This window comes from Bombina bombina, chromosome 1, assembly GCF_027579735.1.
Source record: "Bombina bombina isolate aBomBom1 chromosome 1, aBomBom1.pri, whole genome shotgun sequence".
NCBI classification, from domain to species: domain Eukaryota; kingdom Metazoa; phylum Chordata; class Amphibia; order Anura; family Bombinatoridae; genus Bombina; species Bombina bombina.
Genome location: NC_069499.1, coordinates 1,296,067,200 through 1,296,083,332, shown reverse-complemented (window position 1 = coordinate 1,296,083,332; position 16,133 = coordinate 1,296,067,200). Strand labels below are relative to the sequence as shown.

The 16,133-nt window shown below is 40.5% G+C and overlaps 1 protein-coding gene and 1 long non-coding RNA gene across 5 annotated transcripts in view; one reads left to right on the top strand and one right to left on the bottom strand.

Moving 5' to 3' along the window:
- The window catches only part of LOC128648851 (uncharacterized), a 63,719-nt gene extending 62,710 nt beyond the window's left edge, over nt 1-1,009 (bottom strand). For both annotated transcript variants that reach the window (XR_008400630.1, XR_008400631.1), the window contains exon 1: nt 747-1,009. This is a non-coding gene — a long non-coding RNA (uncharacterized LOC128648851). The remainder of the gene's footprint in view (nt 1-746) is intronic.
- Nucleotides 1,010-1,129: 120 nt separating this feature from the next.
- ZNF507 (zinc finger protein 507) overlaps nt 1,130-16,133 on the top strand; it is a 350,567-nt gene continuing 335,563 nt past the window's right edge. The window contains exons 1-2 of one of the 3 annotated variants that reach the window (XM_053701720.1): nt 1,130-1,200; nt 3,286-3,392. In XM_053701720.1, coding sequence (XP_053557695.1) covers nt 1,163-1,200; nt 3,286-3,392 — 145 coding nt within the window. In that variant the 5' untranslated portion in view covers nt 1,130-1,162. Of the gene's footprint in view, nt 1,201-1,823; nt 2,536-3,285; nt 3,393-16,133 lie in introns of those variants that run through there. The other 2 variants (XM_053701736.1, XM_053701728.1) reach the window with 2 other exon arrangements.

Genomic DNA, 16,133 nt, shown 5'->3' with positions numbered 1-16,133 from the left:
TATGCCGTCTAAACATTTTACTAAACATCTAAAACAGTTTTTTATTCCCATATTGGATGTCTTCTTATCTTTTTCATTATATTAATGTCAAACATTACCCCTTAACTACTGCGACGTACCATGTACGCACTGCGCTATCAATTGCCTAATCCCCATAGAAAGACCAGCAACGTAGAGGGTACATTGCTGGTTTTTAAGGGGTTAATACAGGTTGTATAGACCATCAGCTCATTATGGGAATGGTCTCAGCTTTCTCTGCTCATTATCAGATTACAGATATTTAGCACATTTACATAGTGCAACCTGCTCATATTAGAGTACAGGTTCTCCAAATCTATATACAGCAGAATATGCGTATAAGCATTGTGTAAATACTCATCATCATTATACAGTGCAGCACATCCATTATCTGTATAGATATTCAGCATCATTATACTTATCAGTGTATAGATCAGAGTATACATACTCATCATATTGGCAGGGCCCACTACCCATTTGTCTCCCATAAATGCTACCTTGAATATTATACCTATGTTTATAGTGCTGCGAAATCTGTTGGCACTCTACAAATAACTGATAATAATAATATTAATACAGAGCAGTATACTCCTCATAGTGTATAGACTCACATCCTTATACAACAGTTTGCTCACTGCGTGCGTGCGTGCGTGTGTATATATATATATATGCAAAATCATTACACAGAGGAGCATATATATTATTACTATTGCTTATTACTGAGTTACCTTTGGGGAACCATAAAACAATTGCACCTGGGCCCTCTGTTGAGTAGGTCCGCTACTGTTTTCATCAGTTCCTATGCTGCTGTTTCTAGGAGATGTTTTCAGCCCTGTAATATTGTGTGACACCTGGTTTTCTGCATTTCCGCTACAGACAGCACATCACACGATGTGAGTGCTCAGGAGGAAAGCCTGTCAGCTGCAGGGGTCATATTCACTGTTCCATCTATGTCGTGCACTTCTGCGTGCGCACACCTTATCTTAGTATCTTAGGGCCAGCACACAGCTGGGCTGGCTGCCCTCAAACTAAATGGAATGTGGGAGGAGAAATCTGAGTGCACAGTACATCTGTTCAAACCCTACACAGCCCCTCCCAGCACCCGGTCCCCTCCTGCCTGCGCGTCCATCCATTTTACTCTGTGATGGTGGGGTCTGTCGATTATTGGTGCAGTCAGAACAGGTACAGTGCCTGTGAACACTTTTTTGGGGTTAACAAGCAAAAAATGCAGTGACAGAATTATCCGAGCACAGTACACAGGGCAGGAGGAGGGGTTAGGGGTCCATCTGAGCTATCAGTAACACATTATTAGCAGAATGCAAGAATATCAGTGATTATTGTGTATACAAACAGTTTTGCTGTATATATCTGCACACTTCTGTACTAAACTCTATTTTTAGTTGAGTTGCTCTAACGGAGGATGTGTGTGTCCAGCACATTAATTCCACTTAAAGGGACAGTGTAGGCAAAAACAAAAATGTCCTTTTTAAATAAAGCATGAGATTTAGGTAAACTTTGCTATATACATCTATTGCACATTTTACAACTAAAGTTTTTAAACGTGAAAAAAAACCTTGCAGTGAATTCACTGCTTATGCACACATACGTAATGTATGCACACTAATCACAGCTCTCTCTTATTCCCTATCTGACATGCCTGCTGGCTAGGTACTGTGTAGAGGAGATAAACTCAGTTGTATGTGAAGGAAACAAAGAAACTAAGCAGATAAAATCACACAGCCCTGCCTGCTTCTGTGCTCCTGCTCACTCCCCCTGCACTAGTGGTTACCACGGTAATCAATTACCTCATACAGACACAGCAGCTACAAATGTAACTTCTCTCACACACTGCTCTGTGCAATATGATCCTGGCTGAGATTGTTTCATAGAACAGTGTGTGAGAGTTGGGTGGCTGTAGCCTGTTTAGTTACTTTGTGTCCTGCTGTTATAATTCACATGATAAAACGAAGTTTCTTCTCTTTGTATATTACAGAACTAGCAGGCACGTCAGCTACTAGCTAGTGACTTTCTGGCTGTGAGCAGCTAGTTAGGTAAAACCCTTAGCTCTGTAATTACAGCGTAATATGTACATTTCCATAAGCAGTTAAATCACTGCAACGTTTCTCTTATTTTTAAGAGCTTTGGCTGCAAAATGTGTTACAGATATATATTGCATAATTCATCTACATGTCAATCTTTATTTAATAAGGACACTTTTGTTATTGACTACATTGTCCCTTTAATGCCTTTTACTCCCTGTCCCTGCTCCAGTTGTACAGAGATCAGGTTACATTTTTTGACTGTTGCGGCGGGCGGAAATAGACCTAGAGACTTGACAGGAAGTTGAATTAAGGGCGGAAATAGACCTGGAGGCTTGACAGGAAGTTGAATTAATGTGTTTGTGCACGGAGCTGGTTAAAATACCCGATGTAACAGTATGAAGAGAAAGGATAAGCCGATGATGTAGTGTCAGTCACCCTCCTCTATTACTTGTAGCTGGGTAGTTGTCAAGAGTTGGTAAGATATGGCAGTTCTGTGCTTTTTATTGTATATATAACTGGGTGATCTTTGTAAAATGATGGGCAGCCTTTACATTGTGTATGTGTTCAGCATGATATTGACATACAAACACAGGCACTACATTGCAGCATATATCCATTATTAAATAAAATGAAACAATATAAATATTAGTGAATATGTGTGTTTATGTATGTTTGTGTGTGATTTATGTTGTGTGTGTACATATACGTGTGTGTATAAATGTCTGTGTGTGTGTATATATATATATATATATATATATATATATATATATATTCTATAGTATATGTGCATGTGTGTTTATGCATACATGTACAAATCCCTAAAATTCAAAATTATTACAAAATGCAGACTTTTTCGTTAGCATTTAAAAAAAAAAATAATATTAAAATAAGTCACAATCTTCTCTGCCTGCACATTTTGGTTTGCTTTATGTGTCCTAAAATGTAAGTGATAGCTTATGTTTAACAACTATTATATTTCTGATTACAGTGCTTTCTTTCTGATGGTACTATTATACAAAAGTATTAGAAATTATATAAATATTGCTTTAGGTTGGATTTATAAGCTGTATTATGAAATGTAAATATTGACTAAATGGCTTAAAGGGACAGTAAACTTAAAAAATGTTATATAGTTCTGCGACCGCTTTAATAAAAAAAAAAAAAAAAGGATTTTAGCTGTCAAAGTTGCACTTACCGGTTCTCCTCTGCATGATCTTCTGATTAGGTCTTCTTTTTCAAAAGCGCTGTTCCCAGAGCAGGAGCACGCTACATTTAGTTCAATAGCGCGATCGGGCACTATGGAAAAAGAAGACCTGATCATGGAGAGAACAGGTAAGTGCAACTTTGCCCTCTAAAATCCTTTGATTTTGAAAGCTGTCATTAAAGGGACATAATACTCATATGCTAAATCACTTGAAACTGATGCTCTATAACTGTAAAAAGCTGACAGGAAAATATCACCTGAACATCTCTATGTAAAAAAGGAAGATATTTTACCTCACAATTTCCTCAGCTCAGCAGAGTTAGTTCTGTGTAAAAAGTTATACTCAGCTGCAGGTAAAAAAAATAAAAATAAAAAAAAATGAAGAAATGAACAGCAGACAATCAGCATCAGCAGTGCTGAGGTCATGAACTCTTACTGTGATCTCATGAGATTTGACTTAACTCTCATGAGATTTCAAAGTAAGCTTCTTTACCTGATTGGTGAAATAATATGAGAGTTCACGAGGCTCATCCTTTCAGCTGTCCCAGGACAGACACACTAAAATGCTGCTTAGAAATCCTTTACAATGGTAGGTGGCTACTGAGGAACTTTTGAGGTAAAATATCTTTCTTTTTTACATAGAGATGTTCAGGAGATATTTTCTAGTCCGCTTTTTACAGCTATACTGCATCACTTTCAAGTGTTTATACATTTGGGTATTATGGCCCTTTATATAACATATATATATATATATATATATATATATATATATATATATATATATATATATATATATATATATATATATATATATATATATATATATATATATATATATATATATACATACATTATCTTTTACGTTTACTGTCCCTTTAAGATATTGCTGTACCTCTTCAAGCTTTCCCATTTTTCAGATGCAGACAGAAATTTTCACTAGTCCCCAGATGTGTTAAAAAAAAAAAAAAATAATAATAATAAAAAAAAAATAAATAAAAAAAAATATATATATATATATATATATATATATATATATATATATATATATATATATATATATATATATATATATATATATATATATATATATATATATATATATATATATATATATATATAGTTTTATTTCCCATCTTTAACATTAAGTAGACTTAGTAACATTTTCTCTCTGGGCTTGTAACTATATGTATGTATGCATGTGTTGGACCCCGCTGGATTGCACATGCCTAGCTAATGTTGCTAGTCAAAGTGTGACATAATTTTTTTTTTTCTCATATTGCCTAGACATTTTATATAGTAATGAAATAGTTAGCTTTTGTGTCATGATGTATGTTAGGTAAGTTATTCTGTTAAAATGACTTTGTAATGCCTTGATTGTAAGATGATATGATGAAGCTCCGCTGCAGGGCCATTTTGAGGTGCGGGCCAACTGCCCTGCAGCAGCGTAATTTCAAAGCCCTTTAACATCTAGAGCTCACTTTGTTTGTTTTTTTGCTTGTTTTTTTTAAGCTATTTGACCTTTTTTATGGTTTTCTACTAACCCATTATTATTGTTATTACTACCAGAAGCTAATAGAATTTGTTGTGCTTTGGTATTGTTTGTTTTGAAATGTAGTATAATTTATATTATCTTATGATTATTTGCTAGAGAGTGTTACCTGAATGGGTGAGATGTATTTTATTAAAGGGACATTAAACTCTTTGAGATGGTAATACAAAATTATAAATCCTGTATAAAAACCTCTGCAATATACTTTCCTTATTCATTTTGTACCCTTTTCCCGTAATTCCATTTTGCAGGACTCTGTTATATTTCACACAGTGATTGGCTGCACACTAGTGAACTATTTATAACTGTCCCTAATTGGCTACAGCAGTGAAGGTAACTTAAGTTACAACATGGCAGCTCACGTTGTTTTATAGACACTAAAAGTTACTTATTTTGTCAATATTTAAACGGCTAATGAAACGTTAAAAAATACATCTACATGTTATTCTCAGACTAATCTTTTCTTTGAATGCATCATTCTATCTAGCATTTGTTTAGTGTTTAATGTCCCTTTAAGCTCATGGTCTTACTAGTGCATGTTTTTTTACTCTCTCTTGGAGTGTATACAAATGAGAATCAGTGATTGAGTATAATACCGTGTGAGAATATGTGTGCATCATAGTGAACCAGTATGTGTCTATAGACTAGATTAAAGTGTCAGTAAACTTTAAAAATAATGTTATATAATTGTGCACATAGTGCACAATTATATAACACATATTTGCCAAACATTTATAAAACATAATTTCCCCTATTAATTTTAAAAAAACGCTGTTTCACAGACCCGCTCTCTGCTGAGCGGGTCTGTTATATTTACTCAGCGCATCGGGCCCGATGCGCTACATAAATATAACAGACCCGCTCAGCAGAGAGCGGGTCTGTGAAACAGCGTTTTTTTATTTATTTAAATTAATAGGGGAAATTATGTTTTATAAATGTTTTTTTTCCAACTATGTGCAGAATTATATAACATTATTTTTAAGGTTTACTGTCCCTTTAAGAAACCCTCATGTGGAAAGAAAGAGGCCTCTCTGGCAATTCCTTATGGAATTCAGTTTAAAAAAGCTGCATTGATATTAAAACAGCTAATTTGGTGGCATTTACTGTGTATTTTCCCTAACTGGCAGTTTTTTTGTTTTTTTTTCAAGTCCACACCTTCTCCATTCTAAGTATTAGGTGCACATGCATGTGGTTGGATTAAATAAAGGTATTCAGTCAGATTTGGGTTTCTCATGAGACTCAGCGCAATGCAAAAAAAAAAATGCAGCAAAATCTATATCCTTAGAGCTTGTGAATCTGCCTTGACATATAATCTCGGTTTATGAATAAAGGCTGTGACACACTACAAGAGGAGCGGTGCGCAGTGTGTAGATGCGGCTGTGCGCGCTCAGTGTGTCCTGCCTTTTCATCTCTGAGCACTCTGCTGCATCAGATCCGGTAGCTGAGTGTTGAGAGATGAAATATCTGTACTTCAGAAGCGATCCGACGCAGAGCCTTAAAGGGACAGTATACACTCATTTTCATATAACTTCATGTAATAGACACTACTATAAAGAATAAGATGCACAGATACTGATATAAAAATCCAGTATAAAACTGTTTAAAAACTTACTTGGAAGCTGTCAGTTTGGCTTTGTTGAAAAGGCAGCTGGAAAGCCCACTGCAAGTGGCAAATAAGACACTCCCCCCCTCCCCCTTCTTTTGCATATGAAAAGACCTTTTACACAAACAGGAGCAAGCTGGAGAAGGTAGCTGACAGTATTCACATAAAACTTTGGGGCTTGGTTAGGAGTCTGAAAATCAGAGCAATGTTATTTAAAAATAAGCAAAACTATACATTTATTTAACCTCTTAAGGACATATGACAGAATTTTTCCGTCATAAAACAATTGAGCAAACTGAAAGCTCTGTCCTTAAAGGGTTAAAAATAAAAAAACTTTATGGGCTATATAAATAGATCATCTACAAAACATTTATGCAAAGAAAAAATGAGTGTATAATGTCCCTTTAAGTGTAGCCTAGATCAGTGATGCCTCATTTTACATAAAGGTGTATCTCTAGCTCTGTGAGGGCTGTTGTAGAATATAAAAAAAATTGCTAGTTTGGAGTCATTGGCTGTGTTTCATGTGTGACGTGTGTGTGTGTTTTTTTTTTTTTTTTTTTTTTTTTCTTTTTGTTCCCTGCCTACCCAGTTATAATTATAAATATTGTGTGCATGTGGGTGAGCAGAATAAAGTGTTTTTTTTTTTTTTTTTTTTTTTTTTTTTTTTTTTTTTTTGGTTTTTCTTTGCAAGACGGACTGCAATTTAAAAAATCTCACTGCAAAGTCTGTGTACTTTGATATTGTAAGTCTGTCTTGACATTAAAAAACAAACAAACAAAAAAGCAAAACCCTTTAAAACCATTTTAAAGGAGCGGTATTTAACGATTGCGCGCTAACTCCACTAAAAGTAAGCTTTTTACATGTGTCAGCACGTGTATTACACACTGAAAGTAAAAAATTATCACTTGCGCACTAAAACGACGCGCATAAAAAGCCCAACTTGGAATATCACGCGCGTTAACATATTCTCCCCATAGAAGTCAAAAGAACATATACTCACATATCCTCACTATCATATACACACACTCACTCCCTATCATACACACACCCTCACTATCTCTCTCACACACACACACACCACCTCACTATCACACACACACACACACACACAAACCACCTCACTATCTCACACACACACCACCTCACTATCACCCACACACACACCACCTCACTATCTCACACACACACACCACCTCACTATCTCACACACACACACCACCTCACTATCACACACACACACCACCTCACTATCTCACACACACACACACACCACCTCACTATCACACACACACACACACACACCACCTCACTATCTCTCTCACACACACACCACCTCACTATCTCTCTCACACACACACCACCTCACTATCTCACACACACACACACACACACACACACACACACACCACCTCACTATCACCCACACACACACACACCACCTCACTATCACCCACACACACCACCTCACTATCACCCACACACACCACCTCACTATCACACACACACACACACACACACACACCACCACCTCACTATCACACACACACACACACCACCTCACTATCACACACACACACACACACCACCTCACTATCACACACACACACCACCTCACTATCACACACACACCACCTCACTATCACACACACACACCACCTCACTATCACACACACACACACCACCTCACTATCACACACACACACACACCACCTCACTATCACACACACACACACACACCACCTCACTATCACACACACACACACACACACCACCTCACTATCACACACACACACACACCACCTCACTATCACACACACACACACACCACCTCACTATCACACACACACACACACCACCTCACTATCACACACACACACACACCACCTCACTATCACACACACACACACACCACCTCACTATCACACACACACACACACCACCTCACTATCACACACACACACACACCACCTCACTATCACACACACACACACACCACCTCACTATCACACACACACACACCACCTCACTATCACCCACACACACACACCACCTCACTATCACCCACACACACACACACACCACCTCACTATCACCCACACACACACACACCACCTCACTATCACACACACACACACCACCTCACTATCACACACACACACACCACCTCACTATCACACACACACACACACACCACCTCACTATCACCCACACACACACACACCACCTCACTATCACCCACACACACACACACCACCTCACTATCACACACACACACACCACCTCACTATCACACACACACACACACCACCTCACTATCACACACACACACCACCTCACTATCACACACACACCCCACCTCACTATCACACACACACACACACACACACACACCACCTCACATCACACACACACACCCCACCTCACTATCACACACACACACACACACACACACCACCTCACTATCACACACACACACCACCTCACTATCACACACACACACACACACACACACCACCTCACTATCACACACACACCACCTCACTATCACACACACACACCACCTCACTATCACACACACACACACCACCTCACTATCACACACACACCACCTCACTATCACACACACACACACACCACCTCACTATCACACACACACACACACCACCTCACTATCACACACACACACACACCACCTCACTATCACACACACACACACACCACCTCACTATCACACACACACACACCACCTCACTATCACACACACACACACACCACCTCACTATCACACACACACACACACACCACCTCACTATCACACACACACACACACACCACCTCACTATCACACACACACACACACCACCTCACTATCACACACACACACACCACCTCACTATCACACACACACACACACCACCTCACTATCACACACACACACACACCACCTCACTATCACACACACACACACACACCACCTCACTATCACACACACACACACACACCACCTCACTATCACACACACACACACACACCACCTCACTATCACACACACACACACACACCACCTCACTATCACACACACACACACACCACCTCACTATCACACACACACACACACACACCACCTCACTATCACACACACACACACACCACCTCACTATCACACACACACACACACCTCCTCACTATCACACACACACACACACCACCTCACTATCACACACACACACACACCACCTCACTATCACACACACACACACACACCACCTCACTATCACACACACACACACACACCACCTCACTATCACCCACACACACACACACCACCTCACTATCACCCACACACACCACCTCACTATCACACACACACACACACCACCTCACTATCACACACACACACACACACTCACTATCACACACACACCACCACCTCACTATCACACACACACCTCACACACACACACACACACACACACACCACCTCACTATCACACACTCACACACTCACACACACCTCACTATCACACACACACACACCACCTCACTATCACACACACACACACCACCTCACTATCACACACACACACACCACCTCACTATCACACACACACACACCACCTCACTATCACACACACACACACCACCTCACTATCACACACACACACACCACCTCACTATCACACACACACACACCACCTCACTATCACACACACACACACCACCTCACTATCACACACACACACACACACCACCTCACTATCACACACACACACACACACCACCTCACTATCACACACACACACACCACCTCACTATCACACACACACACACCACCTCACTATCACACACACACACACCACCTCACTATCACACACACACACACACACCACCTCACTATCACACACACACACACACACCACCTCACTATCACACACACACACACACACCACCTCACTATCACACACACACACACACCACCTCACTATCACACACACACACACACCACCTCACTATCACACACACACACACACACCACCTCACTATCACACACACACACACACACCACCTCACTATCACACACACACACACACACCACCTCACTATCACACACACACACACACACCACCTCACTATCACACACACACACACACACCACCTCACTATCACACACACACACACACACCACCTCACTATCACACACACACACACACACCACCTCACTATCACACACACACACACACACACACACCACCTCACTATCACACACACACACACACACACACACACCACCTCACTATCACACACACACACACACACACACCACCTCACTATCACACACACACACACACACCACCTCACTATCACACACACACACACACACCACCTCACTATCACACACACACACACACACCACCTCACTATCACACACACACACACCACCTCACTATCACACACACACACACCACCTCACTATCACACACACACACACCACCTCACTATCACACACACACACCACCTCACTATCACACACACACACACACACACACACACACACACACCACCTCACTATCACACACACACACACACACACACCACCTCACTATCACACACACACACACACACACACACACACACACACACACACACACACACACACACACACACACACACACACACACACACCACCTCACTATCACACACACACACACACACACCACCTCACTATCACACACACACACACCACCTCACTATCACACACACACACACCACCTCACTATCACACACACACACACCACCTCACTATCACACACACACACACACACACACACAAAGAAAATGACAATATAGCCAAATAAGTACTCACATACTCCAGGAGCACACTTATGTGCTGATAGGGACAGGCTGCAGATTTGTAAAGGTGTGACAGCTCACCCGTTCAACAACGCTCTCAATGCTGTGGTGCTGGAAATGGAGTGGAGACACAAAAAGGAAGCAGTACATGTGCAGACCATTAAAGATAAAACCAACGGTATTTGCTTAGTTGTATAAATGGGTACTCACATACTCCAAGAGCACACCAATGTGCTGGTAGGAACCGGCTGCAGATTTAGGTAGGTGTGGCAGCTCACCCAAAGGAACAGTCTCTTGATGTAAGTACTGTTATGAAACAGTGGGCACAGCAATCCAGATAAACTGCACCAGGTATCAGGAATATCTCTTGTATAAAATTGCAGGCAGTAGGTAGGTAGAGAGATCCACTCGAGTAAAAATGCAAGCATTTATTAAAAAAAAAAAAGTTAAAAAGTGGATTACAGGGTTACCAATGTTGCCCCTATAATTTGCGACGCATTTCTTGGTTTACAAACCGTTTCATCAGGCTTAAAATAAATCTCATTCCTACCTCTGCCTTTTATACCCAACTAACAAACATTTACCTCCCTTCAAAAGTGTGTGTTTCCTAATTAATGACTCACACCTGTCTAGTGTGACAGGCGTCCCTATCCTACATAAGGAAAACTGAGCCTTTTATTAATAAATAGAATATACTTTTTAAAGTCATCACAAGATCAAGATAGACTATTATATTCAGCAATTTATAATAAATGATTGTGCATACATACAAACCAAGAAAAAGGATTTACGTTACCCGGTAATGTTCATGATAAGTAAAGGAGTGTTTCCTTCTCGTTGTCCGCTTTCAGTGAGAATGCAAAGTAGACATTTAAAATCTAAGCATTAGTGGTCACAGACTTTGATGGTAATAAAAATATTCCCTTACCGTTGTAAAATTTTAATAAAAATTGCAAGCTGGTTTTCTGTTCGTTTACGCAGGGCCTATGAATACCCAAAAACTCCCCTCACCCACCGGGCAAGTAAATGACAAAACTTATCAGCCCGCAAGAAACTTTAGTCTCCCGTGCGTGTTTGCATGTAGTGTGTATATATCTTATGTAAAAAGGCAATGTAAATAGTGTTATTGTAATCCCACAAAGCATTGCAGACAGATCCCAATATGAATGCCCTGCAAGGTGCTTAATATTTGGGACTTAATAAAAAGGCTTTAACTTTAGAAAATATTTTTCTATCACTAGGTAGAAAAAACAGGGATATTATCTTTGTAATACTGTATGTACGTCTTGACTTTTTCCCCCCTAAGGAAAAGAAGATATAATTGAGCATTTTTTTTTTTTTTTTACTTCAGCATATGTGGGGGGTTATGATTGACTAAGTATATTTAATGCTGCCACCCTTCACCCTATAGCGCTGTGAGCAGTACTGGATTTAGCTGGACAATGAACAGTGACATAACCAGCATTTTAAAAATACTTTCTTCTGTTATGTGTGATCAGTCCACGGGTCATCATTACTTCTGGGATATAACTCCTCCCCAACAGGAAATGCAAGAGGATTCACCCAGCAGAGCTGCATATAGCTCCTCCCCTCTACGTCACTCCCAGTCATTCTCTTGCACCCAACGACTAGATAGGATGTGTGAGAGGACTATGGTGATTATACTTAGTTTTTATAACTTCAATCAAAAGTTTGTTATTTTACAATAGCACCGGAGCGTGTTATTGCCTCTCTGGCAGAGTTTTTTACTATGATTTTAACCGGAGTAGTTAAGATTATATTGCTGTTTCTCGGCCATCTGATGGAGGTAAAAGCTTCAGATCAGGGGACAGCGGGCAGATGAATCTGCATTGAGGTATGTAGCAGTTTTTATTTTCTGAATGGAATTGATGAGAAAATCCTGCCATACCGTTATAATAACATGTATGTATATTCTACACTTCAGTATTCTGGGGATGGTACTTCACTGGAATTACTCTGTAAAAAGTACATTAAACCTTTTAATAGGTATTTATTATGTTAAACGTTTTTGCTGGAATGTAGAATCGTTTGCATTTTCTGAGGTACTGAGTGAATAAATGTTTGGGCATTATTTTTCCACTTGGCAGCTGCTTGTTTTAATTGTGACAGTTTCGTTTCTCTCTCACTGCTGTGTGTGAGGGGGAGGGGCCGTTTTTGGCGCTCTTTGCTACGCATCAAAAATTTCCAGTCAGTTACTCTTGTATTTCCTGCATGATCCGGTTCATACCTAACAGAACTCAGGGGTCTTCAAACTTCTTTGAAGGGAGGTAGATTCTCTCAGCAGAGCTGTGAGACTTATATATTGACTGTGATTAAAAACGTTGCTCTGTAATTTTTACGTTTCAAATTTAATTATTGTTACTTTACTAATGGGAACAAACCTTTGCTAAAAGTTGTGTTGTTTTCAAGGATTGATGCTATAACAGTTTTTCAGTTCATTATTTCAACTGTCATTTAATCGTTTAGTGCTCCTTTGAGGCACAGTACGTTTTTGTTAAATAAGATTGTAACCAAGTTGCAAGTTTATTTGCTAGTGTGTTAAACATGTCTGATTCAGAGGAAGATACCTGTGTCATTTGTTCCAATGCCAAGGTGGAGCCCAATAGAAATTTATGTACTAACTGTATTGATGCTACTTTAAATAAAAGCCAATCTGTACAAATTGAACAAATTTCACCAAACAGCGAGGGGAGAGTTATGCCGACTAACTCGCCTCACGTGTCAGTACCTGCATCTCCCGCCCGGGAGGTGCGTGATATTGTGACGCCTAGTACATCTGGGCGACCATTACAGATAACATTACAAGATATGGCTACTGTTATGACTGAAGTTTTGGCTAAATTACCAGAACTAAGGGGCAAGCGTGATCACTCTGGGGTGAGAACAGAGTGCGCTGATAATACTAGAGCCATGTCTGATACTGCGTCACAGCTTGCAGAGCATGAGGACGGAGAGCTTCATTCTGTGGGTGACGGTTCTGATCCAAACAGATTGGATTCAGATATTTCAAATTTTAAATTTAAATTGGAGAACCTCCGTGTATTACTAGGGGAGGTTTTAGCTGCTCTTAATGATTGTAACACTGTTGCAATACCAGAGAAATTGTGTAGGTTGGATAAATACTTTGCGGTACCGGCGAGTACTGACGTTTTTCCTATACCTAAGAGACTAACGGAAATTGTTACTAAGGAGTGGGATAGACCCGGTGTGCCGTTCTCACCCCCTCCAATATTTAGAAAGATGTTTCCAATAGACGCCACCACACGGGACTTATGGCAAACGGTCCCTAAGGTGGAGGGAGCAGTTTCTACCTTAGCTAAGCGTACCACTATCCCGGTGGAGGATAGCTGTGCTTTTTCAGATCCAATGGATAAAAAATTAGAGGGTTACCTTAAGAAAATGTTTGTTCAACAAGGTTTTATATTACAACCCCTTGCATGCATCGCGCCGATTACGGCTGCGGCAGCATTTTGGATGGAGTCTCTGGAAGAGAACCTTAGTTCAGCTACGCTGGACGACATTACGGACAGGCTTAGAGTCCTTAAACTAGCTAATTCATTCATTTCGGAGGCCGTAGTACATTTAACCAAACTTACGGCTAAGAACTCAGGATTCGCCATTCAGGCACGTAGGGCGCTGTGGCTAAAATCCTGGTCAGCTGATGTAACTTCTAAGTCCAAATTACTTAATATACCTTTCAAAGGGCAAACTTTATTTGGGCCCGGTTTGAAAGAAATTATCGCTGACATTACAGGAGGTAAGGGCCACGCCCTACCCCAAGACAAAGCCAAAGCTAGGGCTAGACAGTCTAATTTTCGTCCCTTTCGGAATTTCAAAGCAGGAGCAGCACCAACTTCCACTGCTCCAAAACAGGAAGGAGCCGTTGCTCGTTACAGACAAGGCTGGAAGCCTAACCAGTCCTGGAACAAGGGCAAGCAGGCCAGGAAACCTGCTGCTGCCCCTAAGACAACATGAATCGAGGGCCCCCGATCCGGGACCGGATCTAGTGGGGGGCAGACTCTCTCTCTTCGCCCAGGCTTGGGCAAGAGACGTTCAGGATCCCTGGGCGTTAGAGATCATATCTCAGGGATACCTTCTAGACTTCAAATTCTCCCCCCCAAGAGGGAGATTTCATCTGTCAAGGTTGTCAACAAACCAGATAAAGAAAGAAGCGTTTCTACGCTGTGTACAAGATCTGTTATTAATGGGAGTGATCCATCCGGTTCCGCGGTCGGAACAAGGACAAGGGTTTTACTCAAACCTGTTTGTGGTTCCCAAAAAAGAGGGAACTTTCAGGCCAATCTTGGATTTAAAGATCCTAAACAAATTCCTAAGAGTTCCATCGTTCAAAATGGAAACTATTCGGACAATCTTACCCATGATCCAAAAGGGTCAGTACATGACTACAGTGGATTTAAAAGATGCTTACCTTCACATACCGATTCACAAAGATCATTACCGGTATCTAAGGTTTGCCTTCTTAGACAGGCATTACCAGTTTGTAGCTCTTCCATTCGGATTGGCTACGGCTCCAAGAATCTTCACAAAGGTTCTGGGTGCCCTTCTGGCGGTACTAAGACCGCGAGGAATTTCGGTAGCTCCGTACCTAGACGACATTCTGATACAAGCTTCAAGCTTTCAAACTGCCAAATCTCATACAGAGTTAGTTCTGACATTTCTAAGGTCGCATGGATGGAAAGTGAACGAAAAGAAGAGTTCTCTCTTTCCTCTCACAAGAGTCCCATTCTTGGGGACTCTGATAGATTCTGTAGAAATGAAGATTTATCTGACAGAAGACAGATTAACAAAGCTTCTAAATGCATGCCGTGTCCTTCATTCCATTCA